Source organism: Amblyraja radiata, chromosome 12 (genome assembly GCF_010909765.2).
Source record: "Amblyraja radiata isolate CabotCenter1 chromosome 12, sAmbRad1.1.pri, whole genome shotgun sequence".
Classification (NCBI taxonomy): domain Eukaryota; kingdom Metazoa; phylum Chordata; class Chondrichthyes; order Rajiformes; family Rajidae; genus Amblyraja; species Amblyraja radiata.
The window spans coordinates 22,185,646-22,208,065 of NC_045967.1; the positions used below are offsets into that span (position 1 = coordinate 22,185,646).

Genomic DNA, 22,420 nt, shown 5'->3' on the forward strand with positions numbered 1-22,420 from the left:
ACCACAGAGATATTTATCTTTAAACCCTCACACCTATTGCCCTGAAGCCCTTAGTTTAGTTTAGTTTTTTTTAGTTTAGTTTAGTTTAGAAATACTTTAGGACAAATTGTGAAGACTTGTCGTTTAGTTATAACGGAAGTTGTTTATGAATACGTAAGGAAATAACATGTGTTTGCTTGACACATCTAAATGCTCTAAACTATAGAAGAGTCCATGTCTTTATTTAACATTGATACGTTGAAGCTTCAAGCCAAGTAAATATTTCTGGCTGTTTAGTTGATGGAAAAGGTCAGAAATGTATTAAAACTGTACATCAGCACTCCAGACATATCACTGACTCTTTGAATGCCTTTATTGTGTTTAACGCTATTGCCAGAATGTATGCGTCTTCATACTGACATTCCCACACACACAACCAGGTTCCTGATTGATGGGCTGTCCAGTAGCTGCCCTCAGCATTGATTTGGAAAATGTGGAACATTTGCTAATTTTAACCTTTAAAGGGATATGCACAAACAATTAAAGAACACTTCACATTTAAGTTTTAATCCTGCTAAGATGCATCATTCTGTTTCAAAAATCAAGCACTGGAGGAACTTGGTGATTCAGGCTGTATCTGTAGTGGGAAATGGACAGTTGACATTATGGGTTGTGACCCTTCATCTGGGCTTCCATTTTCAGTTTCAGATTCCAACATTTGCAGTCTCTTATGTTTCCTGTCAAATCCCGTGACTTGCCAGATAGATCTAGCTCCTGCAGTATAATTGTCCCTTTTGGCAGCACAGTGGTAGAGCCACTGCCAGAGACCTGGGTTCAATCCTGTCCTTGGGTGCAGTCTGTGTGGAGTTTGCACATTCTCCCTGTGACCACATGGGTTCCCTCCATGTGTTCCAGTTTCCTCCCACATCCCAAAGATATCTGAATCTGTAGCTTAGTTGGCTTGTGTAAAATTATCCCCTGATGTGCAGGGACTGGATGAGAAAGTGGGCTAATGCTGAACTAGTACGAACGGTTGATTGATGGTCAGCATGGACTTGGTGGGCCGAAGGGACTGTTTCCATGTGGTATCTCGAAATTAAAGTAAACTAAACTGTGTCCATTTTGTAGCAGTCAGAATTAGAAGAGGGCATAATCATTGGCTTTTAAATCTCTTGATCTGGAGTATGAAAGTACAGGTTTAAACTTTTCTGAAGCTGATCAGTTTACATCCACTTGACCGCTGGATTTACAGCTGCAGGTCTGTGAGATACATAATGCATCTTTCAGAGGTTCACAAAATATGTTGTTATTGCAAAATTATGAGAAGTTACCATTAGTCCACAATTTGTGGGTTTTGTGGCTGCATGTGGTTTCACCAATGATGTGTGCTGCCATCTTGTTTACTGTATAAAATCCTCCAGTCCTGTTCCATTTCCCTACATCACCACTGACTACAGCGGCTGTAGGTTTGGTTAACTTGTAGTGGGTGAGCTGCTACCAATGTGATACACCGTTGGAGGGCATGGCTACCAAAACATTTCACAGCTGCCATCTGAGACAATCTGATCAAATGAAGTCGATCAAAATACCTACTCCTTGTGAAACTCTGGGTGTGATACTGAATCGCATCAGACTCTGACAAAGAAATGTTCATATTTGGCATTTGCCTGTAAACTGTTGCCAGGCAACCTGTGGCTAATGGGCTTGCCGTCTTGCTCTGAAGTTGGCTTGACTGGTACAGTGTAGACAGGAGTCTGTTAATGTTTGAGCAACTCAGCACTGGTTGAGTCATTACTTTTGTTTGTGTGGTTCTTTGTAAGCTTTGCAGATTGCTGTCAGGCTCTATCTCTAGCGGATAAGTCAGTGTTGCTACCAAAACATGAAACGTAGCGATTAGTTGTCATCTCCATCAAACCCTGGAGTGCTTGTGAGTTAATGGTTTGATTGCTCTCATTGCTTGTGCAAAGCATTCACCAGGTTATGGATTTGCAGCAAGCATGTCAGATGATTTTCATTTTAACCTGCCAATTATATTGACAAAGGTTTCTTAAAAAAAACCTTCTGTAGCCATTTATCTATCCTCATTTGTTGTTGGAATTGTGTGGTCTATTTTGGTAGGTGGCTGTCTTCATTTCACCATGACGTCTGCTCATGACTTGTTCAGCATTTCAACCAGGGTCAAGGAGGTCTCTGATGAAGGGTCTTCAACCTGTTTCTCTTTCCACAGATTCCTCACCTGCTGAATGTTTCCAGTATTTTCTGTTTTGTTTGTTCAGATTTCCAGCATCTGCATTTTCTTTTAGATTATTAAGAATCTCTAATCGGCAGAGGTGCATTTCAAAGGGAAGTAGTGAAGAGCCATAGGTTGTGGTCTATATTTTTATTGATGACATAGATGAATTTGGGGATGAGAACCCCCTTTTGGGTTTTGGGTGTTCAGGAAAATTAATGCCAGACTTCAAATGTAGTGACCGCTAGATTACTCCCGATGCCACAAGCCGGTGAGTTCAGAAAATGAGATACTATAGACAGGGAGCAAGGTTCCTGGGCAGTGAATCTGGTTCTGGAGGTGGTCGGACTTGACTATACATTATGTGCATGTGGTGATGGAAAGAATTAAACATAGCTTGTTGGATGGAAACTCGGAAACTAACTAGGAAAATCAGAGTTTAAAATTGGTAGGTAGACAAAAATGCTGGAGAAACTCAGCGGGTGAGGCAGCATCTATGGAGCGAAGGAATAGGTGAGACCCTTCTTCAGACTGATTTAAAATTGTTAAGCTGGTTTTGGAAAGCAGAGGAAATAAAGTAAGGGTGAAAGAAAAAGATGGCAAAATTAGGAAACCTTGGATGATAAAACCTATTAAATGCTTTATCAGGAAAAAAAGAGGGAGTACATGACAGGTATAGGCAACTACAATCGAGCAAGTGTGTGGGGAGAGTAGGAGAGTACTTGAGAAAGAAATTAGTTAAGAATAGTGGAATCCCAAGTCATTCGGTCCAAGAGAGTAACTAGTAAATGAATGGGTCTCCTTAGATATGGAGTCAGGGGAGGTGGGCAAGGTAATTAATTAACACTTTTCATCTGTATTGAGCAAGTAGAAGGACATAGTTCAGAGTAGGACATGTTGATTTTCTGGAGGATGTCAGTATTAAGAGGGTGGATGTGTTAGATATCTTGGAATGCATAAGGGTGGATAAATCCCCAAGGCCAGGTGTAGTCTATCCCAGAATGCTATGAGAAGCAAAGTAGTAGATTACTTCATTAGCCACAAGCCACATACTAGAAATCTGGACTAATAACTAATGTTAAAGGTGATCCTTGTGTTTGTAGTAAGGAAATTATTGGAGAAAATTATAAGGGGCAGGATTTGTGTACATTTGGAAAGCCAGAAAGCAATCAAGGACAATCAACATGGCTTTGTGTTGGGGAAATCTTGTCTCACTAATTTGATTGAGTATTTTTCAGAGCTAGCAAAGGAGATTGATGATGGAAGGATGGTGGATGTTGTCTATGTTGTCAAGTTCCCTGGTGGTTAGTTGGCCCAGAATATTAAGGCACATGGGATCTGAAGGGAGCTAGTTTATTGTTTCCAAAATCGGCTTGGAGATGGTGGATGATGGTGGAAGGTTGTTTTTCTGATGGGAACTCTGTAATTCGTGATGTTCTGCAGGGATTGTTTCTGGGACTGTTGCTCGTTTATGATGTAAGTGACATGGATATGAAAATGCAAGTTTTGGTTACTATGTCTGCTGTTGGCTTGGAACAATTTAGTTATGGAGAGAGATCGAATAGGCTTAATATAGGCAAATGGGATTAGTGTAGATGGGTACAATATTCAGTATGGACAAAGTGGGGCTTCATTGTTGCAGTTCTGCCTGACTCCATGATTCTGTAAGGGAACTAGAGGCTAACCAAAGTGAGAGAAGGCCCATTGCACAGCAGTGCAGTAGAGGTGGAAATAACATTGCCTTTGGCTTCATAAAAGACGGGGAGGAAGAGTGTGAAATTTGGGATGAATAATTCCATTTGGAGGAGGCAGGGGAGAAATTGTTTCAATTTAATTGAAAGAAGGTAAATCACCACCACCTAGTAAAAACAAATCCAGGCTGTTAAGAGGTGCAATAAAATAAATAATGGAGACTATAATTTTCCATTTCTTTCAGCCACAGTTGTTCGGTGAAGGATTATTGAAAAAGGAAACAGGTGGTATACTAAATAATTATTGGCAAGTCTGCAGAATGTTGGTCACGGGCAAATTAATGGGAAACATCTGGAGCAATAATTTTTGTCATTTAGAAAGTTGTTAATCAAAAGTTGTCAGCAAGGGATTTGTTGTGCCTGACAGAGTTACAAAAGTTTGAGGTAATGTGTTTAATTGGACCCTTTTGTTTTTGTAACACATGCTTCACACAAATGTTGGGAGCAGAATTTGGAAGGTTGCATAACATACCAAGTTACCCAACAATGGTAACATTTTTGTGGGTATGTCAGTAGCAAACAGAATCCAATCTGGTGAAGTCTGAGATGGCCAAATGCAGCGATGGATTGCCCCATGTTTAGCAGGATATTTGGAAATATAGAGGAACAGGGTACCTGAGATTTGCCGTAAAGCTAAATGATGAACAAAGAGGCAACTGGAAGTTCCCTTCAGTGGTTAAGGTGTGGCATCTAAGAGCAAGGAAGTTGTCCTTTAATTATATAAAACATTAGTTTTGCAGCAAGATTGTTGGTCGCCTCTTTACAGCAAGAAAATAATTGTGATGGAAAATGCAACTGCCTAGTCTAAAATCGTTGAGCCCAGGATTTCTCTTCTGTTCACAAGGCTGGCACAATGGGGTGGATATGAAAGACCTACTGTACATACCTATAACAGAGTCCTAACATGTAATGATTGTAGGTCATTTGAGAATCTATCTGTCCATCCAGGACGATGAGTGGGAGGGAAATAGTGTTGGCTCTGAAATGACCGAACTTCTACTCAGTCCACTAAAGTACATTTTAGTACCACCTGAATATGCGCTGGAAATACACAACCTTCCAACTAAATACTGGATCTTCATGGATAGCCTTTCCTTGCACATTTTGTCTGAAGTTGTGAACATTCTTCCACTCTGCTAACCTCTTTTGATGAATCTCTGACCCACAGTGGTAACTTCCTGCCAGAATGAAGATGAAACAATGGAGACCATCGAGGCTGCTGAAGCTCTTCTTAACATGGAATCCCCAAATGCCATTTTGGATGAAAAGCGAATGTGTAAGTTTTAGTTCTGGATACCGTTTTTTTGCCTTTCTTGTTCTGCCTGGAGTAATTGTGTGTCCTAATACCAACTTTACAAAACAAGATATCTTGTGGGAAGATTTCTTGCTTGAATCTCCATTTTTTAATACAAATTATAAATTGCACAGATTTTAATTCAGTTTAGAGATACTGAGTCCGCGCCGACCAGTGATGCCCGCACACTAACGCTATCCTACACACACTAAGGACAGTTTTCAATTTTACCAAGCCAATTAGCCTACAAACCTGTACGTCTTTGGAGTGTGGGAGGAACCCGCAGCACCCGGGGAAACCCACGCATGTCACGGGAAGAACATACAAACTTTGCACAGACAACACCCGTAGTCAGGATCAAACCCGGGTCTCTGGAGCTGCAAGGCAACAACTCTACCGCTGTGACACTGCGCCATCATATTTGTTCATCTGACAATGTAATATCAGTGCCAAACATGGCATGTTTTACTCATGAAAAATAAATCCCCAAACCAATGTCTTAACCAATAAAACTTAATTTTATCCCTTCTCACCACACTTTCTTCTTTCTCCTTCCTCCTCCCTGTTTAGTTCATGGATATACACACTCTTTGGATGAAGTAATCACAGAATCCGTTCAGCAAGGCACTGTCTCATTGGATAAAATCCCTGGTGTCATCAAAAGATATTCATCTCAGATGGCAGCTGATGAAGATGACTCTGCATATGAGTCTCCTCGAAAAAACGCACTTAAACAAAGGAAAAAGAAAGGTAGGTTTTTGATATGTGTGTTGTGTTTATGGGGAAATAGAAACAACCAGAGGTCCTCAAGTGGATATCGTGGGTAATTACACCATCCTGATTTATATTACCTCACAACTTCTTTGTTTATCGAAACATAGAATACAGGAGCTATAATTGGCTATTTGGCCCATCAAGCCTGCCCCATCATTTAATATGACATGTGACTAATTCATATCTTAATTAGATATCTTACTAGCCACACTGGGCTTTGTATATTGCAGTAAGATCCCCTCTTATCCTTCTAAACTCTCTTGTATACAGGCCTAGTCAACTCAATCTCTCCTTATATATGACAGTCCTACCATGGCAGTATTCTGGTGAACCCTTCACTGCACACCTTTGTGGTCAGTGTATTTTTTTTTTGATTAGGAAATCAAAACTGTCAATTGTCAATTCACTGAAAGAGCACAAATGCTTTGAAGCCTCCATGCATCTTCCTCACAACTCAAAATCCAACCTAGTTTTATGACATTTTATGACAAGCACTTAAAAGTATATCTGAATTTTGCTTGGTGCCAACGTCATAGAAGTGATATTATTTTCTCTGGATTAATAGACATATTTTTCAGTAAAAAGGGCACTTTGTCTCTAGTTAAAATTGAACAGTGTTGACTCACTCCTGACCCGTGTTAAGATCAAAGAAAGCGCATATAGGCTGTGTGACCAACACACAATTGTGTTTGTGCAAGTTGGTCTCATGGATATTTGGGTGTTGTTCCATATGGCTTTAATGTGAAGTTAGGTTTCAAAGGTCCTTTATTGCCACATGTACCAATTCAGGTACAGTGATATGCGAATTACCATACATCCATATGAAAAAAAGCACAAGACACACAACTACATAAAAGTTAACATAAACATCCACCACAACGGATTCCCCACATTCCTCACTGTGATGGAAGGCATCTGTCTCTTTATTCTCCCGCGGTCAAAGGGAATCGAACCATCTGTCGGGGTGGTCGAAGCTCCTGCGTCTTCAAGTTCCCAAAGTTGGTATCTGACCTGAGACCGCGGGCTCCGTGATGTTAACCCATGTTTGGTGCTCCGAGGTGGATCCCTAACAAAGGGATTGTGGGCTCATAGGTCGGTCTCCAGCAAAGGCCGCCAACTCCTCGATGTTAGGCCGCAGTGCGGACGGAGATACGATACGGAAAAAAATCGTATCTCCATCGAGGTAAGAGTTTAGAAAAAGTTTCCTTCAACCCCCCCCCCCCCCAACTACCCCCGTAAAACAAGCTAAAGAACATTAAAAAAAAAACATTTAACACATACTATTAAAACACAAAGAAAGAAGGGACAGACAGACTGTTGGCGAGGCCGCATCACTGGCGCCAGACTTCAATCAGTAAGAGTGTTGTCTTGCCTTTCTGTCCTGAATGTACTTGATTGTTGTAACATTAGTTTTGCACTCGCTTTCAAACAGAATTGCAACACTAAGTTTTAACTGCAACAACAGTATGGAACCTCTTGTACATTGTACGCTCATGTAGCATGACACTTGCCATTCATTCCATGCAAAAGATTTTCAGTAGTGGAATAAAAATTCCCAGATTATATGTGCCTCATGAAATAAATCAGGAGCCCTTTAGTGATGCTTGTTCTGCCCGTGGTGGAATTCTAATCATGTGGATTTTTTTCTCCCAAATTGCATTTGCAACTGTTAGTGATGCACTCGGGTGCTGAGTGGCTGTCATGTGTTGGAGCAGCTGTAGTGTAAATAGCAGTGTTAAACAGAGGATGCCGAGTGTATGCATAGAGTGACGTGATTTGATTTTCCAGGTCGGAAGATAAAACCTTCTCGCCCATCTTCGCCTGTCACAGCTCCACACCTTCCAATTAAAAAGAAAAATAAGGATGGAAAAGGTAAAGCATCATTGGTGTGACAGCTCAACAGTTGCACAAACATCGTGATTTATTTTTCGGTAGCTTTTTGTCTCATCAGCAAAATGATGTTGTGTTAACACTGAGTGATGGATCTGCTGATAAAGCAAGAAAAATGTTTTTATTTGGTAATTTGTTGCTGTTCTGTCATTTGTTCATCTCCCTCCCTCCTTCCATCACTCTCTCTTCCCCCCCAGATTTCAGCTTTATTGGTTTTAAACTTGAGAACCCACAACAAAATGCATTTGCTGCAGAATAGAAAGAAATGATGAATGGTCAAGCATTCTAATGTTTAGCAGAGGTTTTAGTTATATGTGAAACTACAGGTAGATCTACTATAATGCGATAGTTAAGCTCCTAAAAAAACTTTGCTTGTTGAAACTCACATTATAAAAGCAATTGTGTCAAAGGGTGTCAGGGGTTATGGGAAGAAGGCAGGAGAATGGGATTAGGAGAGAGAACGATAGATCAGGCATGATTGAATGGTGGAGCAGACCTCATGGGCTTAATGGCCTAATTCCGCCCCTATCACTCCTTATGACCTTTTGTAAAGAGGGTTATTGGCTAGAGAGTATCAGACTTACAAGAACAATTTATTTTCCCACATGATTTTCAAAAATAAAGATTTTAAATCACAATAAGTTTATTTTTGTTACTTTAGGTTAAAAATACTAAAGGCTGCATCTTACATTGTGTGTCATTGTACAAGTGTTAATAGAAGCGATTCTTGTCAATTCCAATGGTGAAACTGAGAGATTGTGTTCTTAAGAGACAGTGTTGTCTGTTAATTCAGGTCATGTCATGCAAATCATGTTCCTTAATTCATCACTTGGATTCAATCCAAATTGTGTCATAGAAATACATGTTGTAGCAGAATCAGCTGTAACTTAAAATTTCTTACAGGCCTGGCCTTATTCTAACATGGCAATAGACAATAGACAATAGGTGCAGGATTAGACCATTCGGCCCTTCGAGCCAGCACCGGCATTCAATGTGATCATGGCTGATCATCCCCAGTCAGTACCCCGTTCCTGCCTTCTCCCCATATCCCCTGACCGCTATTTTTAAGACCCCTATCTAGATTTCTCTTTAAAGCAGCCAGAGAACCTGCCTCCACCACCCTCTGAGGCAGAGAATTCCACAGACTCACCACTCTCTGTAAGAAAATTTTTTTCCTCGTCTCCGTTCTAAGTCATAGTCAAAAACCGTGATAGTCAAAGCTGCTAACCTCACAATCCCAGTGACCCTTCAGTGCTGCCTTTGTGGATTCCGCACATGCTCCCTGAGCGGTTCCCCTTGGTGCTCCAGTTGTCTCCAACATCCCATTTTGTGGTTAATTGGCTTTTGTAAATTACGTCAAGTGTAGGTAGTGGTAGGAGAATTGGGGAATAAACAGGCACGTGAAAGAGAAATGCTGGCACGTGAAAGAGAAATGATAAGTTCAAGTTACTTTATGAATGCATTGTGTGCCAGTCCCAGTTGTAATCTTAGTAACCTTCTTCACTCCCTACTATAGCACATTCCTTCTATCCAGAGATGCTGCCTGTCCCACTGAGTTACCCTAGCATTTTGTGTCTATCTTCAGTGTGCATCTGCAGTTCCTTCCTACATATTCCTTGACAAATATTAATGTCATCCACAAACTTACCAACTGTGCAACTTACATTTTTCATCCAAATCGTTAATATAGATGACAAACAACAGTGAATACAACCAAACCCAGGTGCTCCAAAGCGTTCCGCTGGTCACAAGCCTCCAATCTGAAAAAACAACCCTCTATTATCCGGCCTCTGACTCCAACCATCAAACCAATTGTATTGAATTGGCTAGCCCAACTAGTTCAGGTGTTCTAACCTTCTGGGCCAGCCTACTTGTCAAAGGTCTTGTTGAACTCCATGTAAACAACATCTACAGCCCTGCACTTTACAGTCCTTTGATCATTTCTTCAAAAAACTAAATCGTTTCTTTCACACACATAAAGCCGGCCATGTCTTTCCAAATCCATGTAGATCCTGTCTCTCAGAATTCCCTCCTGTAGCTATCCCACCGCTGATGTTAAGCTTGCCTTTCCCTGGCTTTATCTTGCAACCTTTTTTAAATAAAGGCACAGCATTAGCCACACGAGTCTTTTAGTACCGCACCCATGGCTGAGGTGATGCAAGTATCACTCCTAGAGCTCAAATAATTTCTTCCTTTACTTTCCCACAATGTTCTTCGGTACATTTGGTCAGGCCAGGGGATTTATCCATGCATTTTTAAGATCACCAAAACCTCTTTTTTAATATGGATATGTTACAGGTCATCGCTATTGTCTTCCATGAATTCTCTAGCTTCCACAACCTTCTCTATGGTAAAAAGAGACAAGACATTAATTGAAGACCTCATTAATCTCATGTAGCTCCCACGTAGATAAAACATTGATCCTAAAGGGCTGCTATTCTCTCCCCCTCATTCCTGTTTTGCTTTTAATGTACATAGAATTTCTTGGGATGCTTCTTTAACTCATCTGCTGCAGATGTATCATGTCTTTATTTTGTCATCCTGATTTCCTTCTTAAATATACTACGCTCTCTGTAAACCTCAAGGCAATCGCTTGATCCTAGTTTCCTACATCTGACATATGCCTCTTTATTCCAGACCAGAGCCTTAACAAGGGTTCTCTAACCCTGCAAACTCAGGTCTTCACTCTAACAGGAACAAGCTGGACTCTGAACTCTCCATTTTACTTATTAAAGCCTCCCATTTTCCAGGCATCCTTTTACCTACAAACAGCCTCTCCAAATCAACTTTTATAAGTTACTAGACCAAGTGCAGACCCGTTGGGTCTGTTCCCCCAACATGCGGTTGTGGGGGGGGAGGCGGCATGCAGCGTCACACACACTAACTATCCCCCCCACCCCCCCCCCCGCACTCACGTTAATTACACCCCTTGATATTATATTAATATTATTAGTTTGCTCCTTTTACCCCATAACCACCCTATCTACTGACGCATAGCCCCCAACTTGCAGTCACATCTAGAGAGGGAGGGAGGGGGGGGTGGGGTAGAGAGTGATGGCAGAGAGAGAAGGGGCAGAGACACAGAGAGAGGGGCAAGAGGGAGAGGGGGTGGCGAGGAGGAGAAGAGGGAGGGTGGGTGAGAGGGGAAAAGTGGGGATGGGGGAGGAGAGGGAGAGGGTGAGAGTGAGGGGGAGAGAGGTGAGGGGAGGGGGGGAGAGGTGAGGGGAGGGGGAGAGGTGAGGGGAGGTGGGGAGCAGGGAGGGTGGAGGGAAGGGGGTAGGGGTGTGTGGAGGGGAGGGGGGTTTAGGGGAGGGACGGTGGGGGAGGGGATGGAGGGGAGGAGGGGGAGAGAGAGAGGGGGGGAGAGGAGAGGAGAGGAGAAGGGGGGAGAGGAGAGGGGGAGGAGAGGGGGAGGGGGGGGAGAGGAGTGGAGTGGGAGAGGTGGGGAGCAGGGAGGGGGAGGGGGGTTGTAGGGAAGGGGGTAGGGGTGTGGAGGGGAGGGGAGTTTAGGAGAGGGATGGTGGGGGAGGGGATGGAGGGGAGGAGGGGGAGAAAAAGAGGGGAGAGAGAGAGGGGGGGGTGTGGAGAGGAGGGGGGGGAGAGGAAAGGGGGGGAGAGGAGAGGGGGGGGGGGGGAGGAGAGGGGGGGAGAGGAGAGGGGTGGGGAGAGTGCCTTTTTATTTCAACCCAAACCCCCCAAACAATCATTTGCAGGCAGTGCTTTTTTACTTTAACCATATTTTCATTTTCAAACCACATTAAGGGTACTTACTCACAGTTGTGTGGACATGTGTTCAGTTTTATTCACAGCTCAGAGAAACGTGACCCTCTGCCTTCCTCCAGCTTGCAGACTAATTGAGGCACACCACTTCCTGGTTTTATAGTCCATCCCCCCTGCCGCCAGCGGGGGCAGCAGAGAAAATGGGGAATTTTGTAAAATCATTAATATATCTGTCATTTTTCATCGACTGGAAAAATCCTCGGCACACATGCGGCGGAGGTGGGCTCTGAGCGAGGTGGCCAAAAATGACGGCCGTAGGTGGCTGCGTTCTCTCGGAAATCGCAGCACAGATCGCCAAAACCAGTCAAGAATAGACTTTTAGTAATATAGATTTCTAATGCCATCAAAATTAGCCTTGATCCGATTTAAGTCAAGTAGACGTAAATTTAGGGGCAACCCTTCGGCCTTAACCCTTTGGCCCACCGAGTGCATACTGACCAAAGATCAGCCATACACTAGTTATATCCTACACACAAGGGACAATTTAGGTTATTTAGGCTCGACCCGCTCAGAAAACAGGAGGGCAGCTGAGCCCCATTTTACTAACCATACAGGGGCTACAGAGCAATCAAGTCCTTCAGCAAGGACTGCCAGATGTGTCCAGAGCTTCTGTAACTATGTCTTCATCTGCGCAGACAATCAGTAACAATGAGTTTTACTGTAATAATAATGGTTTGTAGGTTATTTGGCTTCTGTAAGTTGTCCCCAGTGTGCAGGAAAGTGGGAAGAAACTGGAGCATGCAGAGAAAACCCACGCGGTCCCAGAGAGAATGTGCGAACTCTGTATAGATAGCACCCGTAGTCAGGATCAAACCCGGGTCACTGGCACTGTAACTCAGCAACTCTACCACTGCGTGACTGTGCCACCCTGCTGAATCTCTGTTTTCGATCATTACTACTAAGAATTCCATTAGTCATTGTTATATTGCCAGCAACAAGGTAACACAGTCAGCAACCTGTCTTCTATTTCTTATATAAAATATTCAGGACCTTTTCTTGCCAAAATCAGTAAACCAAATTTTGGTGCCACTGTGCCACCAAAAGTGTGCCACTGCTTAGTTTTAATCGAAGCAGTGGCACACTATTTACTTAATATTTCATCCAAGGAGCCAATAAATTATTGGATAATAAATTGGATAATAAAATGATTTCAAGGTGTGAGATTTCTGTAACAAAAAATCAATGGATATTTTATTGCAAATAAAATAACTCTTTCGCAAAAGTCCAGGGATTCGAGGTAGTGCTAATTAGTCAGGAGGTGAATGTCAGCTTCAGCTTCCTTACAAATACAGAAAATGGGAACAGGTTAACCAAGCGATAAGATATAATTGAGAAACGTTGAAAGGGCCAATCCTGACTTATTTTTGATAAATCTTTGTCAAAAACTATGCTGCACTTAAAAAGTGTACAGTGCATTCAGAAAGTATTCAGACCCCTACACTTTTTCCAAATTTTGTTACATTACAGCCTTATTCTAAAATTGATTAAATTCATTTTTTAAAATCATGAATCTACACAATACCCCCTAATAAAAAAGCGAAAACAGGTGTTTAGAAATTTTTGCAAAATAATTAAAAAGAAATAACTGAAATATACATTTACATAAGTATTCAGACCCTTTGCTAAAACACTCAAAATTGAGCTTAGGTTCATCCTGTTTCCATTGATTATCCTTGAGATGTTTCCACAACTTGATTGGAGTCAACCAGTGGTAAATTAAATTGATTGGACATGATTTGGAAAGGTAACCTGTCCCATAGTTGACAGTGCATGTCAGAGCAAAAACCAAGCCATGAAGACGAAGGAATTGTCCGTAGACCGCCGAGACAGGATTGTGGCGAGACACAGATCTGGGGAAGGATTTAAACCAATTTCTGCAGCATTGCTCGTCCCGAAGAGGCCTCCGTCATTCTTAAATGGAAGATCTTTGGAATCACCAGGACTCTTCATAGAGCTGGCCACCGTGCCAAACTGAGCAAACGGCGGAGAAGGGCCTTGGTCAGGGAGGTGACCTTGAACCTGATGGTCACTCTGACAGAGCTCCAGAGTTCCTCTGTGGAGATGGGTGAACTTTCCAGAAGGACAACTATATCTGCAGCACTCCACCAATCAGACCTTTATGGTAGAGTGGCCAGACGGAAGCCACTATTCAGTAAAAGGCACATGACAGCCCATTTGGATTTTTCCAAAAGACATGAGAAACAAGATTCTCTGGTCTGATTAAATCAAAATTGAACTCTTTGGCCTGAATGCCAAGCATCACGTCTGGAGGAAACCAGGCACCGCTCATCACCTGGCCAATACCATACCTACAGTGAAGCGTGGTGACAGCAACATCATGCTGTGGGGAAGTTTTTCAGCGGCAGGGATGGGAGACTAGTCAGGATCGAGGGAAAGATGAACAGAGCAAAGTACAGAGAGATCCTTGATGAAAACCTGCTCCAGAGCGTTCTGGACCTCAGACTGGGGCGGAGGTTCACCTTCCAACAGGACAATGACCCTAAGCACACAGCCAAGACAACACAGGAGTGGCTTTGTGACAAGTCTGTGAATGTCCTTGAGTGGCCCAGTCCGAGCCCGGACTTGAACCCGATCGAACATCTCTGGAGGGACCTGAAAATAGCTGTACATCGACGCTCCCCATCCAACCTGACAGAGCTTGAGAGGATCTGCATAGAAGAATGAGAGAAATTACCCAAATACAGGTGTGCCAAGCTTGTAGCGTCATTCCCAAGAAGACTTGAGGCTGTTTAAGAAGGAACTGCAAATGCTGGAAAATCGAAGGTAGACAAAAATGCTGGAGAAACTCAGCGGGTGAGGCAGCATCTATGGAGCCAAGGAAATAGGCAACATTTCGGGTCGAAGAAGGGTTTCGACCTGAAACTTTGCCTATTTCCTTCGCTCCGTAGAAACTGCCTCACCCGCTGAGTTTCTCCAGCAGACTTGAGGCTGTAATCGCTGCCAAAGGTGCCTCAACAAAGTACTGAGTAAAGGGTCTGAATACTTATGTAAATGTGATATTTCAGTTATTTCTTTTTAATTACTTTGTAAAAATTTCTACACACCTGTTTTCTCTTTTTTATTATGGGGTATTGCGTGTAGATTGATGATAAAATAATGAATTTACTCCATTTCAGAACTAGGCTGTAACGTAACAAAATGTGGAAAAAGTGAAGGGATCTGAATACTTTCTCAATGCACTGTATGCCTTGACCATTGCCTTTGTATTGCACAGTTTGTTGTGTGTGGTAATCAAATGGCGATGCTCATCCATTTCTCTCACCTTTTTCCTTTTCCAGGGAACACGATTTATCTCTGGGAGTTCCTGCTGGCTCTCTTGCAAGATAAAAACACTTGTCCAAAGTATATCAAGTGGACGCAGAGAGAAAAGGGTATTTTTAAGCTTGTGGACTCGAAGGCAGTGTCAAAATTATGGGGAAAGCACAAAAATAAACCAGATATGAATTATGAAACAATGGGCAGAGCCCTGAGGTGAGTAAGACTGCACCTTACAAAATGGCCAAATTTGTCTGGTTAGATCACTCTGTAATAGTTGAATAATTGCATTGTCCGTCCTAGTATTTGTTTAAGCATTATTCTGACCAGGTCCTAATTAACGTTTCTGGCCTGTTTCCTTTATCTTATAATATAAGGTGATGAGTTAAATTCTGAATGGCCATTGTTCCTTTTAGATATTACTACCAGAGAGGGATCTTGGCCAAAGTGGAAGGTCAACGGCTGGTGTATCAGTTCAAAGAGATGCCCAAGGATCTGGTGGTCATTGACGATGACTCGACTGAGTATGTCACACCTAACATGATGACCTCATCAGATTATTCATTGCCGACGAAGAGGAAAAATGCCACCCATGGAATCCTCCAGTTGCAGAATGTAGGCAAGGTGGCAACTGTGCCACAGTCAGTGCTGGTGCAGCACATTAAGCAAGAGCACACAGAGTCGCTGACTCAGCCCACTCAGAAAAGAGGAGAGCAACAGGGCCACATCTTAACAACCATGCAGGGGCCACAGAGCAATCAAGTCCTTCAGCAAGGACTGCCAGATGTGACCAGAGCTTCTGTAACTATGTCTTCAGCTGCACAGACGATCAGGTAACAATGAGTTTTTTTGTAACAGTTATTATTTGTAATTTAGGAAGCTCTTTGCATTGATGCTAAATGTAATATTACACCGCCCTCAAAGTTTATTAACCTTTTCTTCCAAAATCATTACAAGAAGTGAACTTTGGGTGGTGGTGCTCTATATAACTTTATTTGGTTTCCATAAACATGTTCAATATATTGACTTAATTTGTCCACAATTTACATTCTCTTATAATTTAACAAGCGAACTCTGGATATCTTTCTGAAACCTCTAAACTCCCCAGACCAACACTCTACATACAGACACATCAAATTAACATAATATGGTGAAGGAGGAATTCATTGAATATAAGCCAGATGGGTTTCTAAAACATGTACTCGAGGGACTAACTAACTAACTAATTTGGATCATGTATTGTGCAATAAAAAAGAAGTAATTAATAATCTTGTGGTCAAGGGAATTTTATGGAAGTGTGACCGCAATTAAATTTTACATTGAGTTTGAACATAATGTATTCATGTCAAGCCCAGTCGAGTTTATTGTCATATGCACAAGTGCAATGATGTACAGGCATAATTAAACATTTTGCTGCAGTGGCACGTAGACTATGACAAACACAGAGAAATATAAAATACACATAAATTCTACAAACCAATGAAAAGAAAAAGTCTGCAAATAAAAACAAGACATTAGTGTGAAAATACACAATTAGAACACGTTCATGGTAGTGCAAGAAGCGGTCTGTAGAATTCCGTTGGGATTAAGGGTGTGCGGATCGGTTGAAGAATCTGATAGTTGTCGGAGAGTAGTTGTTCCTGAACCTACTGGTGTGTGACTTCTGGCTCGTATACCTCCTGCTCAATGATGGCAGCGAGTAGAGGGCATGGCGCAGATGGTGGAGATTCTTGATTATAGATGTCACTGGCTGGAGATAGCGCCTCATTTAGTTGCTTTTGATGGTGGGGAGAACTGTGCCCGTGATCTGAATCCACCACATCCTGCAGCTTCCCTTGTTTCTGTGCGTTGGAAAAGCTGTACCAGACCATGATGTAACCAGTTAAACTCGGGTTTTCAATCTAAACAAACAATACTATGGAGGATGAGAATTGTGGATTGCTTGAAAGATTGCAATAAAGGATATGACAGTAAACAGAAAGTGGTTCGTATAATAATTTAAAAAACATGATTTGCAAATGAAAAACTCCTTTAAGGCTCAATAATCAAACAGGAAAATTGGTCCATTCTTGGTCAAGAGGAGAAATTAAAGATAGTATTATATCCAAAAAAAGAGACTTAAAGTTTTTGGAAATAACATTAATTGTGAGGGTTGTGACTATTTTAGAACTTACCCAGGAAGAATCAAGAAATTGATGCAGTAAAATATAATTTGAGAGAAAACTGCTGAGTGACATAAAGTATAAAAAAACTGACTGTAAGATGGTTTATTTTTATGTAAAAAGGAAATGACCAGTGATGGTAAATGGGGATTTCTTACAGGCATTGAGGGGAGACTTTACATTGGGGAGTAATTAAATGACAGAGAAATCAAATACTGGAGTTGTATAAAAAGAACCCGATGAACTACATCCTAGAGGATGGAACACTAGAGATAGTGAATACATTGAATATCATTTTTCAACATTTTATAGATTTGGAATTATTCCTGCAGATGCGACCACAATTACTAAAAACAGAAAAAGAAAAAAACTAGAGAACTATAGACCGATTTAATCAGCATCACTGGTCTAAAATGGACCTGGAAAATAGTAATTGGATTTAGCAAAGTCAGCATGGATATTAGAAAGGGAATTCATGTTTCACTAACCTGTTGGAATTCCTTGAGAATGTGTCTAGTGGAACAGATAAGGGAGAACCAGTGGAAGGGGTGCATTGATTTTTTTGGAAAGGTTTCGATGAGGTTCGCCACTAGAGGTCTGTTAATAAGATTGGAACACATAAAATTGGAATTAATGAACTGAATTGGGACAGTACAATGTCAGGTGCTTGGCTCTTGCTGTTCACCTCCTATGTAAACAATTTGGCAAGGGATGCGATTTGTTGCCAGAACAAAATTAAATTAGACTTCAAGAAGACAAGCTAAGTAAGTGTATGAGAACATGGCAGAAAGAATGCAATGTGGACAAATGTGATGTTTACTCATTTTGGTGCATTTCGTGATATTTAATATGGAGCTGCAGCGAGCATTTAGGTCAAAGGGAATGTTATCTTTTATTGCACTCAAATTTGGATTAATTAATATATTTTTAATTCAGAGCTGCTGTCTGCACATCCCTTTACCAAACATGAATGCATGACTTACCAGTCCCTCGTCTAAATCATTCGCAAGTACAGAGAGTAGTTAAAACCTTGAAGGGCACCTAATTCCATCCTGCCATTGATCTGCCTCTTAGAATCCTGCTGACTGGTTGTGCTGGCGATAACAAGATGCTTAATGAATGTTTTCTTCTTCTTACCTCAAACAGGACAATAAGCGTCCCAAGCCACGTTCCTATGATGATGACTTCTGGTGCACATGCTGTTGGAACTTTGATGTTGCAGACTATACCACTTACTTCCATGCTGTCTGGAACAGACCGCTGTCCTTCCAAAATTATTTTACGTGCCATTCCTTGTTCAGAAGGATCTAAGGAAACTGTCACAATCCAGGCCACTTTGTCTCCCACAATAAATGGATTTGGCTTCACTGAGGCCCAGCAGGCCCAGCTCATTGCCTCCAGTCTTTCATTATCTGATAGTGGATTTCAGACAGTCATAAATAATTGTGTACAACCTTCCCTTGATGGCATCACACAACTGGTGACCCTCAACAGCGTTGGTCAGCCTGTGGTTGCACACCGTCCGGGGAGTGTAATTGCCACGGTGCTTAAACCACCCGAACATATTCTGGACACTTCTGAATTTCAAGGCGTGGTCTCGAGTGCACATGACCCCATTCCCAGAGTCAGAATGGTGGTGGAGCCTGGTCCCCTAGTGGACGACGAGCCCAACTATCAGCATCTCAACACTGTGCTGCTGAGCAATCCCAATGGTATCGCGACGTCTGTCATAAAGATGGAAGGAATGGACAGACACTTTGAAACTATGGTTCAAGGCTCTGAGAACCTCAACAGTTCATTGTCACAGAGCCTGAATTGTGCTCTCACTCCTGTGGTGAAACTGGAAGCCAATGAAGAGTGCTCAGTATCAACCCTGCACCCAGACCACAAACATGATCAAGATAACACTCTCCTGGATACGGATCTCCACGATACCATGCCATTTCTAAAACTGGATCATTCCCAGACATTTGCACATGCAGAAAGCTTGCTTTACTACCCTAGTAATGTGACTTCTTGTCTAAGTGCCATATCCACTCCTGTAATGGTTAAAACAGAGCCGACAGATCTGTAAATAATGTAGAAAGCAATATCTACTGTATCTCTCACATGTTGGACTGGCGTTTGCCCAATCTAATCGTGAAGGATTGTAAATAAGCAGTTATTGATTCAGAATATTTAATACTGTGTCCAGGCCGTCATTGTCAGTTACAATTTGAAAGAATGTCATTTTAGATCTAAGCATCAATACCAGAGAAGTAATCAAGGGACCTAAATGGTGCAATGATTTTCTAGTCGTAAGTTTTGATGCAAGTTTGAAACTTCACTTACACTTTTCTCCCTTTGTCCATCTTTATTGTTCTTTGACTGTCTAATTAAAATTATTTAGATGTGCCTTGAACTCGAGTTCCGAGGCTCTTCTTAATAATTACCATCTCGGTCAATGCTCAGCAGATATTTCAGTGAGGGTTAGATTAAGTAACCAATTAAACATGGGTAGTCACCTTTAAACCTTACTGAACATTGGCATCGGTGACCAGTTGTCCCTCATGGTTTGGTTCCAAAACCAACATGAATGAAAGTTGCACAAAAAGAAAATGCTGCAGATGGAGATCTGAATTAAAAACAGGGCTGGAAATACACAATGGATCAGGTAGCATCTGTGAAGTGAGAAACATTGATCTTCATTGATCTGAATCATGAGCTTGGTTTCTCCCTCAAAAGATGCTGATGGAATGAAAGCGAATTGTGCTGCAGTTTTAAGGATCCGTGTCAAGAGGCATAAATCCAATTCAGCTTTCTCTGCTATACCATATTTTTCAATCATGTGATGTACCTGGAAATAAACAATTCACTCTCCAAAACATTCCCACAGTTAGGTACACTCTCTTGAAAGTGGTGAATTAAGTTAAATTGCTTGATGGTACAGCTTTTTTAATATCTTCCTCCCCCAACATATCTTGCAAAAACAGTGAACATTGTCCATCTTCAGTGAGCATACAACTTAGCTTGTACCAGCCTAAGCACAATTATGTCTCCTTTGCTCAAACATAGCCTATTTATGTTTTTTGTAAACCTTGTTTTGGAATTATGTTTTCTTATCAGAAATTTGACATTTAGGAAATAATATTGAATGTAATTTTAGCTTACCATGAAGATGGGATGACAAACCACAAGATGAATATTTTATATCAAATTGTTAATTCCTTGTAGAATAATTGCAGAATATTATATTTTCATATGTGATATGAAAAGAATTCTTCAGGAAAAAAATGTGAACTTGGGATATTTTGTAAGAGGTTTTTGTAAATATTTATCTTTGATAATTCAAAATGTATACATTTTCTAATGCTACACAATTTCCTCTTGGGCTTTGTTTTTGACCAGCTTCCTATCAGTTTATCATTGGAAGCTTATGTGGATGCTTCATCGGATGCAGAGGTCTATATTGATACTGCACCATCTCAAGAAAAAAAAAACATGGGAGAGTGAGATTTCATTGACAAAAATAAAAACAGTTTATTTTACAAATTGTTTGAATTAGACAGCTATGTTATATTTTGCATATGGTTTGAAAAACATGCTTGGAATTTGCAGCTTTCGCCACAGCAGCCTATGGTATTTGAACCGTATTCATGTTCTCCAGAGATGCTGTATGACTCCAGCACTTTGTGTCTTTCTTTGTAGTTCTCTGTTTCTTTAGTTGGAATTGTCGTCTGCTTTATCAACATCTCATTCCTTTTCCAGTGAGCATTGCAGCACATCAGTTATGTGGGCCGCCAATTTATTATCTAACATCTGTTACCCAATTTGAAATTAATTTTATTGGAAGGATCTAATGCAAGGAATTTAGGTCACCCGAGCAAACCAAGTTACAGTGTTCCTCTTTAACCAGTTGAAGGATGTAGAAAATCAGAAAATATAAGTTGGAATATTCAATTCAACGTTAAACTAAATACAGAAACGAAAACAGAGAGGAAAATAAAGCATTGCAAGAAAAATTAGCTAAATGCCCCCAACTTTAATTAAAATCTGAAGGAATGAGTTCAGGTGTAAATTTTTAATATCAGTTTATTTTACAGTTATTAAGATTTGTTAAATCGTTAAAACTTTCTTATACTTGAATGGGCAAGCATTTTGTTTAGTGGATTTCACATTAATGCTTAACAGTTTTTTGTTTTCTTAATGGAGAGCACCCAGAGAAGAAGACATTAGCTAGCAACTTCCGAGCTTCCCCCATGTAATTACATGCCTGTGATCATTGCAATTTGGCGCATAATTTACATTTCACGTGAAGTTGAGGATTGGTGCCACAAAATTTGAACCATCTTTGTCCTCAATTTTGCATGCATTAAAATCATTGATACCGTCAGCAAGACCATTTTCTAACCAGTCGCGTGTTCAGCACAGTTGGACAGTGTGTTTTTGTTTAGCTTTTTTGTTGTGTCATTTCTCCTATTTCACACCATGGTTTTCTTTTTTGTATCATACCCCCACATTCAAAGTCTCCCTATTTCAACTCAGTTTAACAGATTCAGCTTTCACTTAAGACAAATATTATGTGCTCACTCAATGGTCCCCTGGGTAAGGACATTCTCTCCTTGCTTTGTGTACAGACCAATTAGTTTGTAGATTTGATCCTGGCTCTTTGCTAAGCTGACTGATTTTAACTCTCTTGATAATTGATGCTATAACAGACTTGCATGTTAGATTGATTTCCATCCAGTGACCCACTGCTTGGAAATACGTGCTGAAGGTCAACCAGTGGTAAATGTACACATTAAATAGCTTAGTTGCTTTCCAGGCAGAACGTTGTGTTTCTAAATACCACTCCAGAGACGAGCACCGAATCTGGGTTGATCTTATACATATTGAAACAGGACTACAGCACAGTCAGAGGTATTGTATTTCCGATAAGGTAATAATCAGGCTGGTGTGTAAGAAAACATGACCTCATTTGAAAAAGAACAGGAGTTCCCATAGGTTTTCTTGACTTTGTGGTATAAATATTATTTGTTTGTTATCCAACACCAGATGATCTGATCATCCATTTCATTGCTTTTTATGGGAATTTTGTCTTTAATTTAGTTGGTACATTGCCTTCTTGACACCAGGTCTACAGATCATTAGTTGAAGTGCTTTTGGACTGGAGCTATCATATGAATACACATCCTCCTCTTTTCCCTTCAACTGTTGGACCTGATTATGATATTGTGTTTCTCAGTAAAACCTATGAAAACCCCTCTTGTAGTGAACAATGGTAATTTAAACTTAGGACAGGAAG

General features: G+C 41.1%; 1 protein-coding gene across 8 annotated transcripts in view; it reads left to right on the forward strand.

Moving 5' to 3' along the window:
* The window catches only part of LOC116979003 (ETS-related transcription factor Elf-1-like), a 250,808-nt gene extending 230,141 nt beyond the window's left edge, over positions 1–20,667 (forward strand). For all 8 annotated transcript variants that reach the window (XM_033030378.1, XM_033030383.1, XM_033030379.1 and 5 more), the window contains 6 exons: positions 5,129–5,236; positions 5,825–6,004; positions 7,817–7,900; positions 14,998–15,190; positions 15,391–15,807; positions 18,283–20,667. In XM_033030378.1, coding sequence (XP_032886269.1) covers positions 5,129–5,236; positions 5,825–6,004; positions 7,817–7,900; positions 14,998–15,190; positions 15,391–15,807; positions 18,283–19,210 — 1,910 coding nt within the window. In that variant the 3' untranslated portion in view covers positions 19,211–20,667. The remainder of the gene's footprint in view (positions 1–5,128; positions 5,237–5,824; positions 6,005–7,816; positions 7,901–14,997; positions 15,191–15,390; positions 15,808–18,282) is intronic.
* Positions 20,668–22,420: the final 1,753 nt, after the last annotated feature.